The sequence below is a fragment of the Brassica napus genome, chromosome C9, assembly GCF_020379485.1.
Source record: "Brassica napus cultivar Da-Ae chromosome C9, Da-Ae, whole genome shotgun sequence".
NCBI lineage: Eukaryota > Viridiplantae > Streptophyta > Magnoliopsida > Brassicales > Brassicaceae > Brassica > Brassica napus.
In genome coordinates this window covers 1,928,613-1,951,617 of record NC_063452.1, presented here as the reverse complement: position 1 = coordinate 1,951,617, position 23,005 = coordinate 1,928,613, and the positions used below count along the sequence as shown (strand labels likewise).

General features: G+C 37.5%; 6 protein-coding genes and 1 long non-coding RNA gene across 10 annotated transcripts; 3 read left to right on the top strand and 4 right to left on the bottom strand.

Annotated features, from left to right (window-relative positions):
* Nucleotides 1-2,249: 2,249 nt before the first annotated feature.
* On the top strand, nt 2,250-6,055 carry LOC106413247 (lysine histidine transporter 1). The gene is made up of 8 exons (XM_048769621.1): nt 2,250-2,419; nt 2,795-2,952; nt 3,460-3,843; nt 4,840-5,233; nt 5,312-5,417; nt 5,490-5,581; nt 5,672-5,740; nt 5,847-6,055. Exons 1-8 carry the CDS (start codon nt 2,378-2,380, stop codon nt 5,943-5,945), a joined length of 1,344 nt encoding a protein of 447 aa, XP_048625578.1. The 5' UTR covers nt 2,250-2,377; the 3' UTR covers nt 5,946-6,055.
* Nucleotides 6,056-6,205: 150 nt separating this feature from the next.
* Nucleotides 6,206-7,041, bottom strand: LOC125593266. The gene is made up of 4 exons (XR_007329192.1): nt 6,903-7,041; nt 6,712-6,781; nt 6,479-6,621; nt 6,206-6,413 (listed from the first exon to the last, which is right to left on the bottom strand). It is a non-coding gene; the product is annotated as an uncharacterized LOC125593266 (long non-coding RNA).
* Nucleotides 7,042-12,278: 5,237 nt separating this feature from the next.
* Nucleotides 12,279-14,697, top strand: LOC106416084 (cytochrome c1 1, heme protein, mitochondrial). Of its 2 annotated transcripts, none has more exons than XM_013856920.3 (8): nt 12,279-12,394; nt 12,606-12,696; nt 12,918-13,129; nt 13,218-13,497; nt 13,589-13,660; nt 13,745-13,861; nt 13,971-14,036; nt 14,308-14,697. In XM_013856920.3, the coding sequence occupies exons 2-8, from the start codon at nt 12,637-12,639 to the stop codon at nt 14,422-14,424; spliced, it is 924 nt and encodes a 307-aa protein (XP_013712374.2). In that variant the 5' UTR covers nt 12,279-12,394; nt 12,606-12,636; the 3' UTR covers nt 14,425-14,697. The 2 variants fall into 2 exon arrangements, with proteins under 2 accessions (XP_013712374.2, XP_022565701.2); XM_022709980.2 differs by having other exon boundaries at nt 12,317-12,416.
* A 112-nt stretch (nt 14,698-14,809) lies between these two features.
* Nucleotides 14,810-16,739, bottom strand: LOC106415881 (probable methyltransferase At1g29790). The gene is made up of 2 exons (XM_013856695.3): nt 16,518-16,739; nt 14,810-16,347 (listed from the first exon to the last, which is right to left on the bottom strand). The coding sequence occupies exon 2, from the start codon at nt 16,280-16,282 to the stop codon at nt 15,050-15,052; it is 1,233 nt and encodes a 410-aa protein (XP_013712149.2). The 5' UTR covers nt 16,283-16,347; nt 16,518-16,739; the 3' UTR covers nt 14,810-15,049.
* A 769-nt stretch (nt 16,740-17,508) lies between these two features.
* Nucleotides 17,509-18,716, bottom strand: BNAC09G01350D (30S ribosomal protein S21, chloroplastic). The gene is made up of 2 exons (XM_013855909.3): nt 18,121-18,716; nt 17,509-17,778 (listed from the first exon to the last, which is right to left on the bottom strand). Exons 1-2 carry the CDS (start codon nt 18,537-18,539, stop codon nt 17,652-17,654), a joined length of 546 nt encoding a protein of 181 aa, XP_013711363.2. The 5' UTR covers nt 18,540-18,716; the 3' UTR covers nt 17,509-17,651.
* On the top strand, nt 18,612-20,348 carry LOC106415256 (transcription and mRNA export factor ENY2). Its single transcript, XM_022709981.2, has 5 exons — nt 18,612-18,854; nt 18,933-19,029; nt 19,145-19,239; nt 19,890-19,966; nt 20,058-20,348. Coding segments are annotated over exons 1-5 (345 nt in total). The 5' UTR covers nt 18,612-18,852; the 3' UTR covers nt 20,132-20,348.
* Nucleotides 20,279-22,284, bottom strand: LOC106415254 (B2 protein). 3 transcript variants are annotated; one of them, XM_013855907.3, is made up of 6 exons: nt 22,179-22,284; nt 21,365-21,856; nt 21,178-21,278; nt 21,010-21,093; nt 20,806-20,916; nt 20,279-20,716 (listed from the first exon to the last, which is right to left on the bottom strand). In XM_013855907.3, the coding sequence occupies exons 2-6, from the start codon at nt 21,837-21,839 to the stop codon at nt 20,672-20,674; spliced, it is 816 nt and encodes a 271-aa protein (XP_013711361.2). In that variant the 5' UTR covers nt 21,840-21,856; nt 22,179-22,284; the 3' UTR covers nt 20,279-20,671. The 3 variants fall into 3 exon arrangements, with proteins under 3 accessions (XP_013711361.2, XP_013711362.2, XP_013711360.2); XM_013855908.3 differs by having other exon boundaries at nt 21,365-21,852; nt 22,179-22,242; XM_013855906.3 differs by having other exon boundaries at nt 22,060-22,211.
* Nucleotides 22,285-23,005: the final 721 nt, after the last annotated feature.

Here is a 23,005-nt window from a genome sequence, read left to right as displayed (position 1 = left end):
CAAAATCTTTAAAAAACATTATAATACAATTCTGATAAAAAATGAATGAGAGATGATTTTCTATATTTCATTTATTTTCGTTTATTTATTTTTATTTTATTATTCTCCAAAATGTTTCCTATCAACAGCCAGTATTGTATTTCTATACAACATTTATGAAATAAGTCATTTCACATCATTTTATTTCACAAAATATCAGTTTAGTTGCATTATAAATATTCGTCTTTCTTAAAAAAAGCTATTGTTTTAACGGTAGTATTCTAGTCCATTAATGTTTGTTATAGTTCTTTCAACATTTTGACTTGACAAATTGTTTGTACTCATCAATGTCATCCAGATAAGTACGGCAAAGCAGGCAAAAGGCCAAATTTGATTACATATTTTTGTCTTTTGCAAGAGAAAAATATAAAGAACTTGGTATTTCAAAGGCCAACTATACGGACCACATCCAATAGTTGACTTGGTTGGAGTTTGGTACTTATGTGCTGGCTAATCTCTTTTCGCTGATCTTTTATTGATTAGGTTTTTTTTATTAGGGTAATTTCTTATACTATAATAACACAAGAAACTCAGAAAAAACTTACTGGTTAGTTTAGAAAATCAGAAAACATTATGCGCGTCACAAACGTATGGACGCAGGATTCTAAAGTTATTTCTTTAAACTTTCTTAGAAAACAAAGACCAAAACACATTTAAACTAAACAAAGTGTGGATTAAAAAAACGAAGTACGCAACAATATACAAAGTTATTACTATGCATTGTGTGAATGATTGGTGAGATGTCTGGCTGATTACTTTTAATCGGATCAATCCTACTTAATTTCAAGTAGTTGCAGAGTTTAGTATTTAGACACAAGTGAGCAATATAATTAGTATTTATATTATTTTAGTGATCAGGCGATATATAAATACTGTATGTAATATCAACCAATTTCATGGAAAATGTTAATTTGAATCATACAATTCATTCGCACTTCTGATTATTTAAATGTCATAATCTGAAAAGTCTTCATTCGTTTCTGCCATTTGTACATTTCTATGAAACTTACCACCGCTCAAAATACTAATTAAATGTTTGTTAAGAGATTTCGATATAAGCTTTTAAAATAGTTTTATTATTAGATCATTCATCGAATAACAATCTTTAGAACTCTTTTTGGACATGATTTTGTTATTTGTATTTACAAATAATATATTGATATCCAAAACAATGATATTGATGGATACTACTGACTTTGGGGATACGACCGGCCAAACCGAATAACATTCTTGTTAGCTTTATAATACAAGGAAAATTTACATTTGTCAAAATGGTATAAATGATATATAAAGTTAAAAAAAAAACTAAAAACGTCGTGAAATAAAGATTGCAAATATCTACGTACTTAATTATTTGTCCTTTATAAACTCATAAGATTGGAGATATGCACACAACAAGCCAAAATACGACTTATCTTTCTAATAATAGAGGATCTAATTAACAAAATAGCTGACATGAATCCAAGATTCCGAAAAAATGTTGATAAGAAACGAAGTATATTAGGGAGTGATTGGCTAGAACCGGTTTCCTTTTAGTCAACGCTTCTAATGGTGGGATATTTAGAAAACGCATTTTTCTGCGTTAGGTTTTACAAGTATATATAGTCAATATAATTGTACATGGTCATATAATAGAGCTAATCACGTTATCGTCCCTATCTATGATATTTATATTCTCATTAAAACTTGTCTATGATGTTTCGTTTTTTTAATCTATGTATATATCTGTGGACAGGCAACTAAGACAGTTCATATGCAATCGTGGTGTGAACAAACACATTCTAATAAATTATCTAATATTTATTTTTAAAGGTGGCTGCATGTAAATAAATTCTAAGCAATTAATATGTTATACAAGCAAAGTGAACAAAAGTTACGAGAGCTTTTTTCTTTTTGTAAAATCTAAATTAATTTAAAAATAATGAACTTATTGAAAAATACTAGGTCTGGATATTTCAATTTTGAGATGTATTACCCACTATGATCTATATTCTTCTAGAATTTTATGTTCCACCATATCCATGCATGTTGAAATATTCACAGGTTTGAAATAATTAATTCCAGTGAGAAACGAAATATATCATGTATGACTGAGATGATATCCGATTTTACTGTCCTATGTTTTATTGAGTATACTATGAATAATTTTTTAAAAAATATATGAATTATTTCATTTATGATATCCTTATCTCTCTCATCATATTCGGTGACATTCAGCTATAAATATATATGTGTGTGTGTGTGTGTGTATGTTATTAAGGTTGTCTTAGCTCTGTGAAACTTGTTAAGGTCTCCTCTTTCTCTATCTATCTCCCCTCTTACTCTTTCTGCTATCACCATGGAAACTCAAGCTCCTGCTGAAGATTCATACGACAAACTTGTTAGTTTCTCTCTTTTTCCATCTATGTTTTTATTATTATGAATGAGGTAGTTCTATCAAAATTGAAATAATAAAACAAAAATTACTCAGTATTTTATTTCAGATGATAATTTGTGAATGAAGTTTTTAACCTTTTTTGTTATTGCTATTTAACTTTTACAACAAGTTAAACAGAAAGTTTTGGATTTGTTTTGTACCTTGCGCTTCACGACTTAGCCAAAAATTTTGGAACTTGGACGACGCTTATAAGTTGATTTGTTACTGTTTTGTCCCCTTAAGCAATACCTACTTCAAAGCCTCATGAATACATATATAGACCCAAAAAAATGAATATATAATTCAATATTAATGGTGATTTGATCAAATTTATAACAGGTGGAAGAGAAAAGAGCAAGAGAGAAAGAAATCGACGCTTGGCTTCCGATAACATCATCAAGAAATGCAAAGTGGTGGTACTCTGCGTTTCACAATGTCACCGCTATGGTTGGAGCCGGTGTTCTTAGCCTCCCTTATGCCATGGCTCAGCTTGGCTGGTATATAAATATATATATATCACTTTCGATTCTTTTCGGTTTCAAATTCCAAACAATTTTTTTCGTAATTAACCTTGGATCGAGAGCTAAGCTTACAAAAAACAACTCAAAAGGCAATATATTTTTTTTTTTAAATATGGATGCATATTTAAACCAAACAGTACCGACCAAAGGAGTATGGTTAGAGTTTTGCTATAGTTTTATTTGAACCAAACTTTGAGATTGCAAAAATAAACAAATTAATATTTAATATTTTCCTTTTAAGAAAAAGTTACTCATGAAAATTTATCCTAGAGATTGCAAAAAATGGTCTTATACATTCTAAAACGTTAGGTTAACAATCTATTTATCCCTCAAAACTTTACTATAGTATATACAAAGTTTATGTCACGTTCTGTTTTCTAGTGATATATAATTGATTTTAAGTCGAGGGAAGTTGAAAACTATTACAATTACTGGTTCTCAGAGCTATCTGATCTTAAGCTAATCAAAAATTCCGGTTAACAGGGGACCGGGTGTGGTGATTCTAATTTTATCATGGATCATAACACTATACACACTATGGCAAATGGTGGAGATGCACGAGATGGTTCCAGGAAAACGTTTTGACCGTTACCACGAGCTTGGACAACACGCGTTTGGAGAGAAGCTTGGACTCTACATAGTCGTTCCGCAACAGCTGATCGTGGAAGTCGGCGTTTGCATCGTTTATATGGTCACAGGAGGAAAGTCTTTGAAGAAGTTTCATGATCTCGTCTGCAAGGATTGTAAATCGATTAAACTCACTTACTTCATCATGATCTTCGCATCCGTACACTTTGTCCTGTCTCATCTTCCTAACTTCAACTCTATCTCTGGAGTCTCTCTTGCTGCCGCCGTGATGTCTCTCAGGTAACTAAACCAGTTTTTGAATAGAACTCTGAGTTGGTTATTAACTTGACAGCCGGTGCGATTCAACCATATGGCTATAACTTATGTTAGATTTCAACACGTTATTAGGAGATGGACGTACCCGTTTGGTTTTTTTTTTTTGCTTGGTTTAGTTTGGACTGGAGAAAAAGACATGCTGAAACCAAAGTTCATCATATTTTCTATCCTACTGATCAGTATATAATACCGGTTTGACATTTGTGATACGGTTTTCGCAATTTAGTCTTTATATACACGAAGTAAACCCGGTTTTATTTGGTTCGATATCTACAGCTTCATACACTTAATAGGCTTAATTCGGTTTTCGGTTCAGCTTCATAGGCTTAATTCGAGTTTTATAAATGTTTGGGTCATGTTCAATTATATAATACTTTGAGTTCAAATATATTTTATAAGTATGTTTATCCATTTGAATTCGAACTCATTCTAAAATTGGTAAATAGTAATTTTTAGTTTAGATAATAATAATTTGGGAGTTATATTATCATTTTTAACACTGGGTGTACATATATCATGTAGAAATAAAATGTAATGAAATTTTTAAAAAATACTTATTTAGTTTCCGAATATTTATTTCAAATACTAATTTGATCATGTAGGTTTTTTATTTGATTTTTTTGGATTAGATGTCACAATTAGTACCAGTTTTCCAAATTTTATATATTTTCCATCATATATAATTATAATACTTTGGATTCAAATATTTTTTCTATAATTTTGTTTAGTATCCATTTTTAGTTCAAGTCATTTTAGATTCGGTTAATAAAGCTTCGAGTTTAGTTAACATAAATATGTAATTCATTTTTTAAAATACTTACTTCGAATACTAATTTGTCCGGTTGGTCTTTTATTGAAATTTTTGGATTAGATGTCTCAATTAGTACCGGTTTTACCAAACCGATATCTTCAGTTAACTAACCAATCCAATTCCACTTTTTCACATTTTGGTCACTCTAGCTACTCCACAATCGCATGGTCAGCCTCGGCCGCTAAAGGCGTTAAAGAAAACGTTGAATACGGTTACAAAGCAAAATCCACAGCAGGAACGGTATTCAACTTCTTCAGCGCGTTAGGAGAAGTAGCGTTTGCTTACGCAGGACACAACGTTGTCCTAGAGATCCAAGCCACGATCCCATCAACGCCTGAAAAGCCCTCGAAAGGACCGATGTGGAAAGGTGTCGTGGTTGCTTACATTGTCGTTGCGCTTTGTTACTTCCCCGTAGCACTTGTTGGTTACTGGATGTTCGGTAACTCTGTCGAGGACAACATTCTTGAAACACTCGAGAAACCGGCTTGGTTAATCGCAACTGCAAACATGTTCGTTGTGATACATGTCATTGGTAGCTACCAGGTTGGTTTGTTTTTTCTTTTCTTAACCGTTTTTTAAACCGGAGTATATATGTAAACCGAAATCAACTTCTTTTTTCAGATATATGCAATGCCGGTTTTTGATATGATGGAGACTGTATTGGTTAAGAAGATGAATTTCAGACCGAGTTGGTATCTTCGGTTCGTTGTCCGTAATTTCTACGTTGGTAAGTGTTAAAGTCTGTTATACAGCTTCTGTGTTTCTATTTATATAGTGAGATTTGATTATGATTCTTCAGCCGCAACAATGTTTGTTGGTATGACGTTTCCGTTTTTTGGCGGCCTGTTGGCGTTTTTTGGTGGATTTGCGTTTGCTCCGACAACATATTTCGTAAGTCTGCGTTTGCTGAAACGATTATTTTCGAGTTTAAAGAAATAAAAACTAATTAAATAAATGTTTTTTTTTCTTTTGCAAAACAAGCTTCCTTGCGTAATGTGGCTTGCCATATACAAACCAAGGAGATACAGCTTGTCTTGGTGGACCAACTGGGTAAGTACCAGCAACTAAACATAGTATCTTCTTGCGTTTTATTAAAGAAAGAATTGTTCTTATGTTGTGTTTTATTGGCAATTTTTGTTTTTGTTTTTGTTTTCAGATATGCATTGTATTTGGCGTTTGCTTGATGGTTCTATCGCCAATTGGAGGGCTAAGGACGATCATTATCCAAGCTAAGGACTACAAGTTCTACTCGTAAATCACAATACAATTTAAATTTGGATCACATTCTCTGATACATATAATATGTAGTAGCCTTTGAAGCTTTAAAGTTTGTTTACAAAGTTTAAATTACATGTTTGATTTGAATTCTCACAATGTTTGATTTTTGAGTACTTTTGATTCGTTTCTATTTGAAAATAACACATTCTGAAAAGACCTTTCATATAAACTTATGACAACATTGGAAAACATCATAAACCTTAGACTAAACCTGCCCTGGCTATTGGAGCCTCAGGTCCTTCTTCATCATCATCATCTTGTTTCATGTACAAACCGAGTTGCTCAAGAGGGTTGATTCCTCTGAAGTTGAAACTTCCAAGGGGGTCCAAACCTCTCTCGGGGCTGGTTTCATCAACTGAGCTAGGTAATTGCTCTGGTGCACTCGAACTCAGCATCTCTAGGTCCTCTAGGAACCGTTCTCGTTGATCTCCACAGTTTGCTCCATCTGGTGGCACATTTCAAAACATTTATCCTGATGTAATGTAAAGTCGTATGTTTTGCTAATTTTACCTTTAATAAAGCTTGGCGAGCTGCTTCTCTCTCGAGCTCTCTCTTACGCTTAGACTCAGCAGCAGCTTCCGCAGCGGCCTCTGCTTCAGCTTGGCGACGCGCGTCTTCAGCAGCCTCTGCCTCAGCTTGTAGCCGTGCTCTCTCTGGCAGCAACATAAATAGATGGTTTTTCAGTTAAAACTTGGAAAGAAGATAAAACTAAAAACATGTTCTCCGTAAGAGACAAAACAAACCTTTCTGCATCTGCAGTTCGAGTTCTTCTCTTTCCTTGCGAAGCTTTTCAGGGTCTCCCTTGTTACTATTCTGCTCCCATTCAAGATCAAACGTAAGCCATATTAATTCACAGGATCATAAGGAAACTCTTCAAGTAATGCACTTGAGTCAAATAAAGATTAGGCTAAACTGAGGAGGGAGTATAAGAGACCTGTGGAAGTGTTTTCTCGCGTGCTTTTAGAATGATATCTGCAAACTTGTTCTTCAACAGCGCAGCTCTATATTGCTTCTCAGATGGAGCCGGAGTCTCTAATATGTTCCCTGCAAAGCATTACATGGATAAAACAAAAACTGTGAGGATACACTCTCACTTCATTAAGAAGACTCAATCTTCCCCGAGGAGCCACGGTTCCATCCACGAGATGTAGACCTAACGTTCAACAACTCAGCGTTCTTGAGAACTATCTTTGTCTGCTCCAGCTCCCGTTTGAGACGATGGATCAGGTCTTTACTCTCGGATTGTGACATGTTGTACAAGGGAATGGCTTGTCTCCGGACACCGTAGGGATCTTCATCGTCAGGGTTCAGATTAATACGCTTTCGTGCAGGAGTGGTTGAATTCTCAGAGGCGGTGACCTCGGTATCAATCTGAGCGGAGCTTCCAGAGTCCTGTGATTCATGAGGCGCTTCGAAAGCGTTCCTGTAGTAACCTCCGGGGAAGGCGGCACTTTCAACCATTTTTTTTTTTTGTTTTTGGCAAGAGTTTCCACTAAAAATATTAACGCTTGCTCTCGCTTCTATAATTCACCTTTAGCAACAGAACTGCATGACATGAATCACTTAAACAACAGAAACTAATGCTTTCCCAATCAAAGAGACAGTTCCTACTCCCATTATAACATACTAGAGTAGTTCAATATATTTGCAACATTACTGCAAAGTTTCCACAGGGGCAAAGAAACCCTACAACACGTATCCCTTGAGGCAGAATGTTGGAGGAAGACTAATGAAAATGAAGAAGAAAACGAAGATCACAGCGATTTTCTTACTACAGAGGACATTCCAGTGCTTCCTTGGATATCCCAAATCTCTACATGTCAAATTGATGCGTCATGGATCAGTAATGGCAATGTCAGTGGCCTAGGGTAGAGTCTTAAGGATCAAATGGGCTCTGAGTACTTTGGACTGCGGGCATGCAGTAGGAGCCTCTCAACTCTGCATGCTGAGATGGAAGGTTTACTTTGGGCAACCTCATGTATGAGAGACAAGAGGATAATCTCGGTAAGGTTCGAGACAGACTGCTTGGACCTAGTGAACATGACTAATAATCCGATGGAATGGCCTACATTCACGACGGAGATTGAGATGTACCAGAGATTACAAGTGGATTTATTTTTTGTCTCATAGGCCTCCACTACTATGTGAGGACTTCGAGGATGTGAGCTTGTCTCATATTCCTCGGAGTAGGAATGGTCGGGCGGATACACTAGCAAAGGAAGCAAAGAACAAAGGCTATATTTTCTCCCATATAGATCAGATCTAGATAGACAGAGGTGCTCCTCTGAGAATCGGCTCGTCTGCCACCACTTGATCTAGTTTAGATGATCAGCTGACAAAAAAAAAAAAAAAAAAACCAAGTCGGAGAGAGAGAGATTTTTTTTTTATATTTTTAAAACAAAGGCTTTAGCTTCTTACACCGACAAAAGCGCCTGTCTCCAATTTTTTCTGATCGGATGGACCATCTTGATTGAGGCAAAAGCCGCCAGATCCATATCCAACGGTCAGTGAGATCTTGTATGCGGTGAATTAGGGCATCATTAACCCCGATCTCTTAGCCGAAGTTTTTAACTCATGATTTGACATTTTTTTTACATTTTTTGGCTAAGAGACGGCTCTTATATCTATTATTTAAGAGACGATTCTTAGCTTTTCTAAGTTAAAATCTAAAAAAAAACTAAGAACCGTCTCTTAACCGAAGTTAAAAACCTCGGTCAAGAGACCAGGGTTAACGACGATCTAACGTGCGTTTTCTTTAGAACAAAACTTAGGTTCACCCCTAAGGTGAACCTTTAAATTCACCTCTCCTCTTATTTCCTATCAAAATGTCACATAGATTAATAATAAAATACATTATTTTTTTAAAAAAAAAATCTAAAATAATTCAAAAAAAATAATGACGCTCATTTTAATGACGCTAACGCCACTAACTAAACCCTAAATCTTAAATTCTAAACCCTAAACCTTAAATCTAAACCCTAAATTCTAAACCTAAACTCTAAACCCTAAACCCAAACCCTATATCTTAAACCCAAATCCTAAACCCTAAACCCAAACCGTAAACTCTAAACCCAAACCCTACACCTTAAACTCAAACCCTAAATCCTAAAACCAAACCTAAACTCTAAACCCAAATCTTAAACCCTAAAGAAACAATATCAACATTAACCCAAACCTTTATGATATAAGATTTGGGTTCAAGGTTTACGATTTGAGTTTAGGGTGTAGGGATTAGGTTTGGATATATGGTTTGAGTTTAGAGTCTATGATTTGGGTTTAGGATATAGGGTTTGGGTTTAGGGTTTAGGGTTTAGGATTTGGGTTTGGGTTTACGGTTTACGGTTTACGGTTTTGGGTTTAGGATTTAGGATTTGTGTTTAGGGTATAGATTTAAAGTTTGGGGTTTAATTAGTGGCGTTAGTATCATTAAAATTGGCGTTATTATTTTTTTTCAATTTTTTCAATTTTTTTTAAATAAAATTAATTTATTTTATTATTAATCTAAGTGGCATTTTGATTGGTAATAAGATGAGAGGTGAATTTAAAGGTTCACCTTAGGGGTGAACCTAAGTCTTGTTCTTTTCTTTACGTGTCCGACATGGCAATTAGTTTAACGGTGGAAAGTTACCGTCACACGTAAATAAACAGTTACCGTTGACTTTTTTAAGTAGACTGTGTTAATTTGACTGGCCTGCTCATGTGAGTTTGCGTGTAGTTTTAACTTTTAAATACAGTCCCTCTCTGCCGGGACAGAATAGCCTAGTGGTAAAACACTAGAGTGAACTGGATCCCAAGGCACACGGATTCGACTCCTCCGAGATTCCAGAGAGCGCCCAGTGACAAAAAGCCGGGACAGAATAGCCTAGTGGTAACACTAGAGTGAACTGGATCCCAAGGCACCTGGGTTCGAGTCCTCTGGGATTCCGGAGACCGCCCGTGACAAAAAGAAAAAAAAAAAAAATACAGTCCCTCTCTAGAAGCCACTGGTGAGACCACTAGGCTAGACGAAAAACGGCCAGGAGTGTTTTCCGTTGATGGAAAAACGACATGGAGTCTGTTGTTGGAGAAAAAGTAAACCCAGCTTAATTTATTTACTACTGGAAGGGTTCTAGGTGTTCGCGCGAAATATTGTTTTATTATTGTTAGATATGGTTTTTTTATGATGTAATTATGTGGTCAGTCTTATTTGGAAAAAACATTATTTGATGTTTTATTGTGTTATGTAGTATCAGGTAATATGTTATGTGTTAATATATTATGTGTTTGTTTTTCAATAATGTGTTTTTGTGTGTATAATAGTACTTGTATGGTGAAGGAGTTTCTAATGTAAATTATATTGAATTTTAATAACTTTGCATTTACGCATTTGTTAATCTTAAGATTGATGGTTTTAGCGTCAAAATTGTTATTTAATTTGTCACATTTTTTAACATTACTCTTTTAAATGTTTTGTTGCCCACTCTCCATATTTTGATCTTCAGTCGTCCCCATCTATGTAATTCACCTACCTTTCCGGTGTTCGGTGCTTCTCGCCATCACAGAAAAAATACTTACCTTTACGTTCTTGTTTTTCCTCACATTCATCTCTTGTGATATTATCTGGTATTTGTTATAGATCATGCTTATGAGTTCCCAATTGTGCGGGTTTTTTTCACTGTGTTGTAGGTTGTTTTGGTCAATATTGGTCCTCTTCTTTTTTAGATTTTGGTTAATGTTAGGAACTACATCTCGTTGGGTTGGATAAGAGTTCAATTGTCTTTGATGTTGTCTTACTCTCGTTGACTTGCCGTCGATAGTCTCTGCTCGTCTTAGTTTTCAAGATCTGGTTTTTGGTGATCTGACTTCTATGCTCTTTTTCATAGCTCGAGGATAGCTCCACGGTTTGCTGATTTTGTTTTGTCTCATTTTCTATCTTTGTTCTCTCATCTTGTTGCACCTTTCATTGATGCTCGCTTCTCTGGTGGCTCTTTTTCGCCATATTTGCTACTCCAGGTTTGGATAGTGTTTTCTTCTGCGTATGCTTTGTGTGCTTGGAAGGTTATTTCTAGTCTAAAGCTTGAGCTCTTGTTTTTCGGTGGTGTGCTTGGTAGGTTGTGATTCCGGTGCTTGAGGCATGTGTCTTCTTGTTTCGTGGTGACTCTGGTTTCCTGATGATTATTCTTTTTCTGACATTTTTGGGTTTTTTTTGTTGGTGCTTGATCATGCTCCTTTGAGCTCAGAGGAATGCTTTGTCTTATATTTTACTCCATCTGTTCCAAAATAGATGATGTCTTAGAAAGGTTAAAATTTTATTGAGAATTGTGTGACCAGTGATATTTTATATTTATTTTTAAGGATTGGATTAATTAATTTTGGTTTATATTTTTAATGTTATTTTTTAGAAAAAGTGTATACCTTAATTCTTGTGCATACACTTAAAACATCAAATATTTTGGAACAAAAGGAATATCCTTTTATCTTTTCTAACATCTGCTTGTTTTATCTAAGATATTATTGGTAAGATGAGGTAAGTTAGTTTTCTTTGTTGATTTTTTTCCAGCTCGAAACTTTTATTGAGTTAGTGTTATTATAGTATTTGGCTTTTTCCTTTGGGTTGTGGAAGTTGTAGGTTTAGATTATGTGTTGTATTCCAGTTTTTTCTTATTATTTTGGTTATTTAATGATTTTTAATAGTAAAATAAATATATAATTTATAAATAAAATAATAGAAAATGATAGAATAACAAAAATTTATGTTATTTTTAGTCAAAAACCAAATTAAATATTTAAAATTATTTATTTATTTATTCATCTTGAATTTTAGTGACCAATAAATAAATTATCAAATTTTATACAACAATGGTTAATATTTAAAGAGTAAATAATTCATAATTAGAAAGTATTTGGTTGAATTGCAATAATCTATAAGAAAAAAGACTTAAAATATAAAAAACAATATTTACAAATTATTCGCAAAAATATAAAATATAATAATGGCCAGCATTTGCAAATTATTTGGAAGATATCAAGATCGTGAGAGAAAGTTTCATTAGATCAGAGATCATCTATGTACCAAGGACGCAAAACTCAAAGGCGGATAGTCTAGCACGCAGTGTTAGAAAACAACTGTCTTCGTCGTTCACATGGATCAGGATCTTCCGGTGTGGTTCACAGAGTTCTGTAATTGATGACAAAAAAAAAACAAATACATGAAGGACACTTGTCATCAAATCCCCAAGCAACTTGTGATAAGAAGAGAAAAAGCTCAAGATTGTGTTGTAGAAAAGTTGGGCTCAATCAGTTTTACGTTGGCCCATAGGCCCAAAAGAGTAATACAGTCGTCGTGTGTTAAGCAGCCGCTGTGTCATCGTGGAACAACCATTTTCTCTCGTTTCTCTATTTCTTCTTCGATCGTCTCCGTCGCCGATCTCGTCGTTCCATTCCCCGGTGAGACTCTCTCTCTCCGTTGGTATATCTCGTATTTGAATCCTACGATTTCATTATTTTAAACATCTGATTGTGAAGTTATTTATATTTACATATATTCGACGGATCTGTATGTAGACTCTCGATTTCCAGGGCTTGTTCGCTTTTGTTTGTGCAATCGCATTATCACTACTTCATTGTTCTGTGTTGATTGAGTTTATTTGTTATCCAGTGGGTTGATTTGGTGCGAAGCGTTAATCAAAATGGTTGGAGGAGGAGTTATCCAGCAGATTCTCAGGAGGAAGCTTCACTCTCCATCACTCGTGAGATTTTTTCAGTCTCATTTATCTTTTTTTTTTTGATTTGTGTAGTGTTATTACAGCTTGGGATCTGTTGTCACATTTGTTTGGGTTTTGTCGGTAAAAGGCTTCGTGTTTTTGATTTGTGCCTAGTTTCTGCTATGCCATTTTTGTCAGCATATGACTGGTTTGGTTTGCAGCATAGACTTTTCTCTTAGCATCGGTTTTTGTTGTTGTTATTGCAGGCTACTCCTGTCCGGTCGTGGTTTTCTTCGAAGACTGCTCATGTTGATACTGGGTCTTCTGGTGTGAGAGCATTTGCGCTCTTGGGTGCTGGCGTCACTGGGCTGTTGAGTTTTTCGACAGTTGCATCTGCTGATGAGGCCGAACACGGGTTGGCTTGTCCAGACTACCCTTGGCCTCATGATGGCATTCTCAGCTCATATGACCACGCGTCGTGAGTGTTATTACTTGCTCTGAAACTTGAGCCTTGTACTGTTTTTATGACTGTGTTAACTGATGAAAGTTTGATTTTGTATGAGCAGGATCCGTCGTGGGCATCAAGTTTATCAGCAAGTCTGCGCATCTTGCCATTCAATGTCTCTGATCTCATACCGAGATTTGGTGGGTGTGGCCTACACTGAGGAAGAGGCAAAGGCAATGGCTGCTGAAATCGAGGTGGTTGATGGACCTAATGATGAGGGTGAGATGTTCACCCGTCCTGGTAAACTCAGTGACCGCTTGCCTCAACCATATGCCAATGAGTCAGCTGCAAGGTTTGCTAATGGTGGAGCGTATCCTCCTGATCTCAGTCTTATCACTAAGGTCTGCTGCTGTTTTACTTAAAACTGTAGATTTGTGGTAAAGTAAATTTGTGTGTTAGTTATCTAAATGGTTTCAGTGTTGTGTCTGCTAGGCGCGTCACAACGGTCAAAACTACGTCTTTGCTCTCCTGACGGGTTACCGTGATCCTCCTGCTGGCATTTCAGTAATTTCCATCTCATTTCTTACATTGTACATCTTCGAATTCTAAAATTTTATGGTTGTGAAAGAAGGCATGATAATTTTGCAGATTAGAGAGGGGTTGCACTACAATCCTTACTTCCCAGGGGGAGCAATTGCTATGCCGAAGATGCTCAATGATGAAGCTGTTGAGTATGAAGATGGTGTCCCCGCCACAGAGGCACAGGTTTGGTTTCTTCTGTTTAAAATATTTATAAACAAGAATTTTTAGGCTTAATGGACAGAGACTTGCTCAGTGTAGTGATATTAAATTTACTCTTTGAATTACGGTGCAGATGGGTAAAGATGTTGTGTCATTCTTGTCCTGGGCAGCTGAGCCAGAAATGGAAGAGAGGAAGTTGGTAAGTCTTTCCTTCTTTCTTTTTCTTCTCCGGTGCATTTTGCATTTTGGGTTAATGTGGCAAACTTACAGTCTAAATAGAATTTTTTTTAGTTATGATCAAAGGAGGAGAACCAACACTAAGACACTAACAGCTAAATATGCTGCTAACACTGTTTGGCTCATTTTAAAAATCTGTTAGCTTCTACACCGAACCAAAGAAGGGAATTAGCTTTTGTATGTTGACGTTTTACATGGCGATTAATATTGTTGGGTGATTATTATTTTTGCAGATGGGTTTCAAATGGATATTCCTACTATCTCTCGCTCTGCTCCAAGCAGCGTACTACAGGCGACTGAAATGGTCGGTTCTCAAGTCCCGCAAGCTGGTTCTCGACGTGGTGAACTAAAAAGCACTGCGTAGTAAAAGCTTTTGCAGTTGGCTACACAGTCCTCTTTCCAACAAAAATCTCCATTTTCATGTCATAAAAATCTTTGATGGGACCAAATCTCATCTTTCTTATTTTTTTATATCACTCTAGGGAATTTTATGAGGATAATAACGACAAAAATACTTTCTGCCTCATAACTCAAACATGATTTTGTGGTTTATACATTTTGTTTCTTGTCCATACCGGTACGGTTCACCTTTCCGGTTTGTTTCAATAAAGAATATTTTTGTACTTGGTTTCCTGGTTTGCGTTCTGTGTTCTTCCCTTTTGGGTTCTTTACTCTTTTTTTTTCACTGATACTTTTATGTCCCGTTTCTGCAACATATATAATAATTTCTTAATCTATATAAGCTATCATATATTAGATGTAATCGCAAAAAGAAGTAATTGTAATGGTCAAAATTACAAAATAAAATAAAAACAGTACTGAAAAGCTTATACAAATGATTTTCTCCAATAGCCTGGTAAATAAATAATCGACATGACTTTGATGTGCTTATTCTTCTTGATATAAATGATCACCTCATGAAATCCAATTCTGTATAATTCTCTATGATCAACGTAACACTCTTACCAATTACGATCAAACCCTCACCGGCTTTTGCAGAACAGCAGAGAGATTCACTTGCCCATCAGCCTTCTCTCCAATAACCCATTTCAGCTTCTTATACCCAAACCTCTCAATCAAACGCGTCAGCTCCTTCTTCTTCACGTCACTAGCGCAGTAGAAGTTATCCAACCAGAACAACCCACCGGGTTTCAAAACCCGATCAAGATCAAACATCAAGAACTCCATCTTCTCGGGTTTCCCTTCAACATCCAACCCGCTAGAACCGTGAACAAGATCGAACACATTGTCGTGGAAAGGGAACCTATGGTCCAAACTCAAGAATAACGGGAAAACCCCTCTCGCAGCTATGAACTCGCTAAACGGACCGCCGTTATTCAACGCGTTGGTGATCACAGTCACGTTCCTCTCAGCCATCCTCGCCGCGAAAGTCCCTGACCCACCACTAACATCAAACCCGATCCGGATCTTCCCATTGGCTAAACCCAACACATCTTCGACCAAGAAGTCGTTCTTCCCCTTAACCTTCACGAACCGATCTTTCTCGCTACCTAGATCGAAGCAGCCGACGCAATCCGAACCGAGCTTCTTGCCTTTCAAACAATCAAAGCCTTTGCATCCGAGCCCGCTCCAGTTAACGCTCTTGTTACCAACAGGCCTCCATAGAGAATCAGGAAACGGTTTGAGATCTTGCTTGGCGACGGTTTTCGCCAAGCATCGTCTCCTCGGCAGGGGCTCGCATCCGCGGAGGATCAGCTTCTGGCCGAGGCTCCAGTCATCGGGACACCTGTCGAACACTTTGTACGACATGTACTGCGACAGCAAATCCGGAGATCTTTCGCAGGAGTGGCCCACGGAGGAGACCATCTCCGTGATCCCGGTCCTGGAGTCTTTACCGAGAGGGAGCTGGTGGCGTAGGAGGAACAGTTTGAGCTCAGGAACGATGTTGGGACGGGAGAGGTCGATGGATTCGTAGCCGAGGATCTGTTTCTCCATCTGAGCGAGCTTTCGCTGGGAGGTGTCGATCTCTCGGAGGATGAGGGAGAGGTGCTGGGAGACGAGGGAGATGTTGTTGGAGTGGTGGAGCGGGTGGGAGGAGGATTGGGAGTGGGAGGAGAAGGCGTATAGGGCGAAGAGGTTGGTGGTGACGACGGAGAAGAGCATGAGGAGGTTTACGGCGGAGGAGCAGACGGATGTTCGTCGGAATCTGGCGGTTCCGTCGCCGATCTTGAGGGAGACAGATCCCATCTTAGCAAGGTTTTTGACGGTGAGATCAAGCTAAAAGTCTCAACACAGAGTCTTCATCGTTGCATCTGCACAGAGATATTAACAAGATTCAAATTCTAGAGTACTCCCGATGTAAATTATTCAGATCTAGTGAAAGTCAATATGAGAAATTACGATGCGCATGAGCACATAATAATAAGATTAAGATTCATTGCTGTGAGAAGTTTGATGATGGTAAAGAGAAGATGGAGCGTACCGTGGTTTCAGCGGGAGAGAGAGTCGGTGGACTTTCTACTACAGTCCCGTTTCTCGGAGCTGATATCGTCGTTACTCGAGAGTGAAGAGTGTCGCCGACAGGACTCGAGTCAACACGTGACTAATGTATTAAGTGGTTTTCTTTAATGGGCCGTTATCTTGGGCTTGGCCCATATAAATCTTTTTGGTCGACCAATTTAGAGAAGAAAAAGAGAGATTGAAAATTCCAGCGCTGGAGAGGAAGAAGCTTGGTGAGATTTTCAGAGATTGCAATTAGAGAGCGAGTGGAAAGGTCTGGAGGGTCATCAGCTCTGGCATCTCTTTATCTCTCAGGTGTAAACTCATTGAAGACTAAGTCTTGACTGGTAGCCTCATTTTGTCTTACTGGTTGAGTGGTTTCTCTTCATGCAGAGGAGGAAGAAGACGAGCTCTGAAACTGCGGTTGTTGCTATGAAATGAGTTGTAGAGAATATATGAAAGAATGAGAAAAGACATCTCCGAGTAAAAAAAAACTCTGGTGATGAAATTTACAAGTGGTGATTCATTCTTGGAATACTTATCACCAGACTAATTGAAACCTGCTTTCTAGCTCTGTTTCCAAACCGGGTGGTTTGTAACTCTTTGTTGCATGTTGAGGCAGCTTATTTAGCAATTCTGATGCAAATGCGCTACTTGAACATAAACATAAAATAACAAAAAGCATAACACAATCCTGATTTAAAGATCCGAAAACTACCAAAGATCTTAGCTTCGACTCAAATCCAAAGCTTGTTTTGTTTCTTTTTCTCCCTAACTTTGATCTCTTTAAGCAACCAGTTTCATGCATTGCCCTATATATAAAGCCAGCCACTAGCTATATGTATCAGCACCTTATTAAAGCCCAAAAGCATGTAGAAATGCAAGTAACCTATACCAGAAATGCATCTCCTAAAGCTAAGATAAAACAATCTGCATCCCTGATTCATCTCCATTGCAGAAAACCCCGAACCAAATGGAATGAAAATTTTAAAGTCATAATAAAAAGATGTTTAACTCATTACCAGAGGCAAGGTTACACGCATTTGAACTTACAATGTACCGAAGTAATCAAAAGTAAACCGAAAAGGAGGGAGAGATCTATGTACTAAAATCGTGTTCAAGAAGGCACATCTCCATCAGGCATCTCCCAGTTATCTTCCTCCTCATCCTTCTTCTTACTCTTGGCTGCTGCTGCCGCTGCTGCTTCTTCTCTAGTCTCTTGAGTGAACTTTGCATAAGGACGCCTGAAAACCAAAACCATCAAGAACAACAAAACCATAAATACAAACTCAATCCCTCTTCCACATTTCAATTCTTGAAAGCTACTCTCTCCAAGGTTTTATAAAACAAAACTGTTTACTTTTTTATTATATTAATTAATGGTAAATTGTAAAATTTCAAAAACATAATTATGTTTAATTAAATTTTATAGGTTAAAAATTATAAGAACAATTAATTACAAATTTATGCCCTTTTTCAAAAAAAATTTATTACAAATAATAAAAACTGAAATTTACTATGCTTTCTTAATATTTGTAAAAAAATAAATCTAAAAAACATTACTAAATCACAAGATAAGACAAAACCTTTTCTTGTTACGCTTAGCAGCATCACGAGTCCTCCGCTTCTTCTCGTCCTGCTTATTCTCAAAGTACCTCCTCCTCTTGCACTCCTGTATAACCCCCGTCCTCATCACCTCCCTCCTAAACCGATTCACCAGCCTCTCCTCCGACTCGTTGTCCTCCACGAACACCTGCACGTTGTACCCCGAGCTGCTGAAGAAGAGCGTGTTCGAGTAAGCTAGCGACGGGCATATCACGGACGCGAGCTCGGAGGAAAGCGAGGCGTTGGAAGGAGGAGCCTCGTCCGCGGCGCGATCGTTTCTCCGTCTGTGGGGGGATGCTGGAGCGGGGAGAGTGAGATTGGGAGGCGGGGTTGGTTTGGTCTGGGATTTGAATGGAGAGATGAAGGAGATGAAGCTCGTGAGTGAGAACGAAGCCGCCATTGACGTCTCTGTGACGAAGAAGAAGAAGAAGAGATTGGATTGTGGATAAGAATCAAAATCAATTTCTAGGTCAGTGGATCAGTTGCGGGTTAACCCGGTTTCACATACGGGTTATAAGGCTTGTTATTGGACTTTTTTGTTATATGGGCTTCAAATACATTAATAAAGGCCCATTATATAAACAGCACGTAGTGTGTGATCTTCGTCGTCGTCTGCTTTGTTAACACAGTCAGGGGTTTGCTGGGAGATTCTGGAAAAAATCCTCCACCATTGTTGATCCTATTTCGTGATTTGATCGATCGATTCTAAACGCATGTACGTACAATCTACTCGGATTCGCTTTCTTTTGAATCATTAATCGCGCTAATGGTTGTTTTTGTTATCTGAGATCAGGAAACACTCGGTGAATCGTCCTCCGACGCCTGATGAAGACGTGACGGAATCTCCCGAGAGGGACGAGCTCACGCTTGGAGAAATCATCAACATCAAGGTCTTTATGCGAAGAAGAAGTCTCTTGTTTTTTTTTTTTTTTTTTAATTTGGGGTCAAGCTTTGTTTTTGGAGTATTGATGATTTTTAAAAAAAAAAGACTTTGATTGTGTATAGTTGGTGGAGAGTGGAGAGAAAGAGAATCTAATGGAGCTCGTGAGAGATAGATTGGTGGAGTCTGGTTGGAAAGATGAGATGAGGATTGCTTGCAGGTGCTGCAGTGTATCATAACTTGAATATAGCTTTTGATTATGAACAAAAGTTGGTAGATGTTGGCTGGTGATTAATTAGGGTTTAGTTAACCAAACTTAGAAATGTTCAAGTGAACTATCTTTGGTATTATCACTTTTAACTATAGGGTTTAGCATACTTCTTCAAGTGAACTATCTTTGGTATTAATAGTCCCGGCATCCGACGAGATGAACTATCTTTGGTATTAGTAGTCCCGGCATCCGAGGTGACGAGATGAACCTCATCTATTCATGGTTATCGCCGAGGGTAGAGAACGGGATTTGGTTCTTTAGGATTTCAAAAACAAGCTAGTGGAACGTGCTGGGTTTAGTGGGCGGGCGAAACTAATTTTGTAATACATTGACTAGGGAATTTTGTTCGAATCAAGCTTGTAACCGTTTCACAATACCGGGTTGTTTTTTAATTAAAAAAAAAACTATCTTTGGTATTAATGGGTATGGTTTTAGCTACATTAGGTTCCGGTTTCAGCTTTTAATGTTTAGCCAAACGGTAGAGATGTCAAACATCACTTTTAAGTATAGGTTTAGCATACTTCTCCAAGTGAGCTATCTTTGGTGTCATGGGTGGTATGGTTTTTAGCTACAATTTGAAGCTCTCTTTTGGATCGCAGGGAGCATGTAAAGAAGAAAGGGAGGAAAGATGTTACAGTGGATGAACTAATACGAGCCATCACTCCTAAAGGCAGAGGTATAAAAAAATAAAAACAAACGTGAAACCAGTTTTGCTCTATACTCGTTAACTCAGCTATTGAAAAGCTCGGCTTTGTTTCATGGTGCAGCTTCAGTACCAGATGCTGTCAAGGAAGAGCTGTTGGACAGAATCCAAAACTTCATTCGGTCAGCTGCTCTTTGATTCGTCCAAGACCATTTACTACGAAGGATGACGATGGTGGTTTCTACTTGTACCCAACACTAAGCAAATGTATCATCTTTGCTGTTGTAGAAGAATTAGCTTTCCTATTTCAACTCTTATCATGTACCAAATGAAACAATGCCATCCTTAAAAAGTAGAAAACTTATCATTTAGAACATTTGTTTTTTTTTTCTTATACCACTGGTTTGTCTCTGTTTTTTGATCTTTTACTTTCTCTCTACATAAATCATCGTCTCAAAAGGGTTACCAAGTCTCTTACAGACACAGACAAAAACTCACACACTAGACACAACAAGAACTGAGAGTAGTCGCCGCGCTTATTCGGCAGAGCCTCTTCACTCTTTTTGCTTGCCTCAAGACACACACTCCCTCCCTTCTTAGTAAACCATACATTTTGAACTCGACTCTTAACTAGATCCCAAAAGCTTACGCTCTTATGGTAATATGCATATATATTTAGATAGGTTTCACCGTTTCAGACAAATCACACCCCTTAGCAACGTGGTATTGCATCCCCGCTTATGGAGAGCCAGCTTGTTCACAGAGATCTAGCAGATCCAATGTCTGCAACAAAAACATCATACAGGTAACACATTATCACTTCACAGGTCCATATCTTAATAGATTTCTACACGCAAAATCCAAACTAGTACCTCGGGAACAGTGAGCTCAAGGCGGAACTTTGGACCATCATAATGGTGAAGAACAGGCCTGAAGGAATCCTCTTCCAAGGCTTTGCATATTTTCCTCACTCTGATCCTTACCTGTTATATGATTTGAAACAAAGAAGTCGAATCGGTACAGAGTATCATCAAAATGAAGAGAAAAGATATAACTATTGTGATTGTAAATCTCACCTGAGCTGGAAATCTAGACTCTCCTTTGCACTTTTTGTCCTCCCAAGCAGTGGCATCAATGTTAGTACCTCCAAAAGTTGTTGCCTAAACCAAAGGAAAATCAATCTTCAGAGACATTGTTTATAATATGAACTATCAGTAGAACAAGAAGCAGGAGAACAAACAAACCTCAAAGATACCATGCAACTGGTGAGTAGTGTAATTGTAAAGAAAGAGAGGCAACCCAGGTGTTATTGCCCTTACAGAGTCCCTGTATCTCGGAGGTAAACCTAACAAACGAAACAAAGATCTTTTAAATAAAATGCACTGAGGAAGCAAATTGCAAAGAGATAGAGAGGTATGTTGAAAAAACTACCAAATAGGTGACGTTTCAAGTCGTCCTGCATGGTATCATTGTTGCAAACAAAGATGTACCCGCCGAGAACTTCATCCCTTGGAAGCGTCTCTGATGCAGGCAGGGTTTTAAACCTCTTGTCAACAGCATTATCATTGCTATAGTTGTTGCTGCTCATCTCTTTGTTAGCAACAGCATTGCCAATGTACTTGTTAACTTTCATGTTGCCTCCACTTTTGAAGTCATTCATGTTGTTGTAGTAAACATTGCCATGCATCAGATTCGTGTTGAAGTTGAGGTGGTTGTTCTCCTGGAAGCTAAACTTGTCGGTAGGCCTGAACTCAGAGTAGGTTTTGGAGAGATCAAGGTTGTTCGTCCTTTCCCCCTTCATCCTAGTCTGCTCAGCGAGCTTGGTAGCAACAGTGGACCATTTGTGATCCTCTGATGCTCTTGACTGACCTCGGAGCTCGTCACCCAATTGCCAGAAGCTCTCCATAGTTCCAAAAAATCTAGCTGAATCAATACAAACATAGAGATTAAAACACATTCATCACATCTAATCTTTAACACTAAAGTTTCTATCTTTTTGTTGTTTTCGATCATTTTAGAGTCCAAAACAACCAAATCGAAGCTAAACCAGAACAAATTGAATCGCAAACCCTAATCAGCCAATGAATACTCAATTTTTTCGTCAAATTTCGAAACTTTCGCAATACCCATCATCGAAATTGAGAAACCCAAAGCTCGAAATTGATCGGAAGGACCCAGAGATTTCGGAGGAGAATTATAACGGATAAGTTGAAAAAGACACTAGATTTACGGAGAGAAGACAGACCCTTTTGCTCGAATTCCGCCGGACGAAAATGGTACTTTCAGTGGTGGTGGATCTGTAGATTTTATAAGACTTTTACTCTGAACAGTTAGCCCTTCATTTTCTCCATTAATTACGGTATTTTGCCATTGCCGTATGAAACCACGCGTCATCGCTTCAGTAGCTCTCAAGTTTGAAAGCTTGGATTCCTTTGTTTCCCGCGATAGCTGACTTTCTCCACCGTCCGATTCAGTTGACAAATTGTTTTAATTATCTAAATTATGGAGTATTTAACACAGGTTTGGTATGAGCTGTGAAGTGTATACATTATCCGTGTGATGTGTAGTTAGAATTTGGTAACAAAATATTTATCCAACTGGTTACCTAAATTATGGGTAGTTTTCTCGTATGTTAACACGTGTGTGCCATACTGGATTGACACTCGCAACTCAGCTTTCGCTGATTCGTACTATTATTTTTGTATCTCATCGTGATTAAAAAAAATATGGGTAGTTTTGTATATTTATGTGTTAAGTAGTAGACCAGTAGTTTTAGATACTTGAACGACTGGTATCCATTATTAATCGAACTCAATGCTTGAAATGCACGTCCCTCCATCCATGGTAGTTACTCAGTAATCTGATTTGTATATGTTTATTTAACCTTTTTTTTTGTTTCTAGCAAATAATTTTGTTTTCAATCGATATTATGTTCAAAACTATTTAAAATAATATTAAGGTAGTAAAAATTACCAACCAAAGTCGATTATTTTTGCAATATGTTACGGTCAAATTTGCTTTTTACAAAACCATGGATCACTTGTGAAAATCTTAATTTTTTTTGTGAAAATC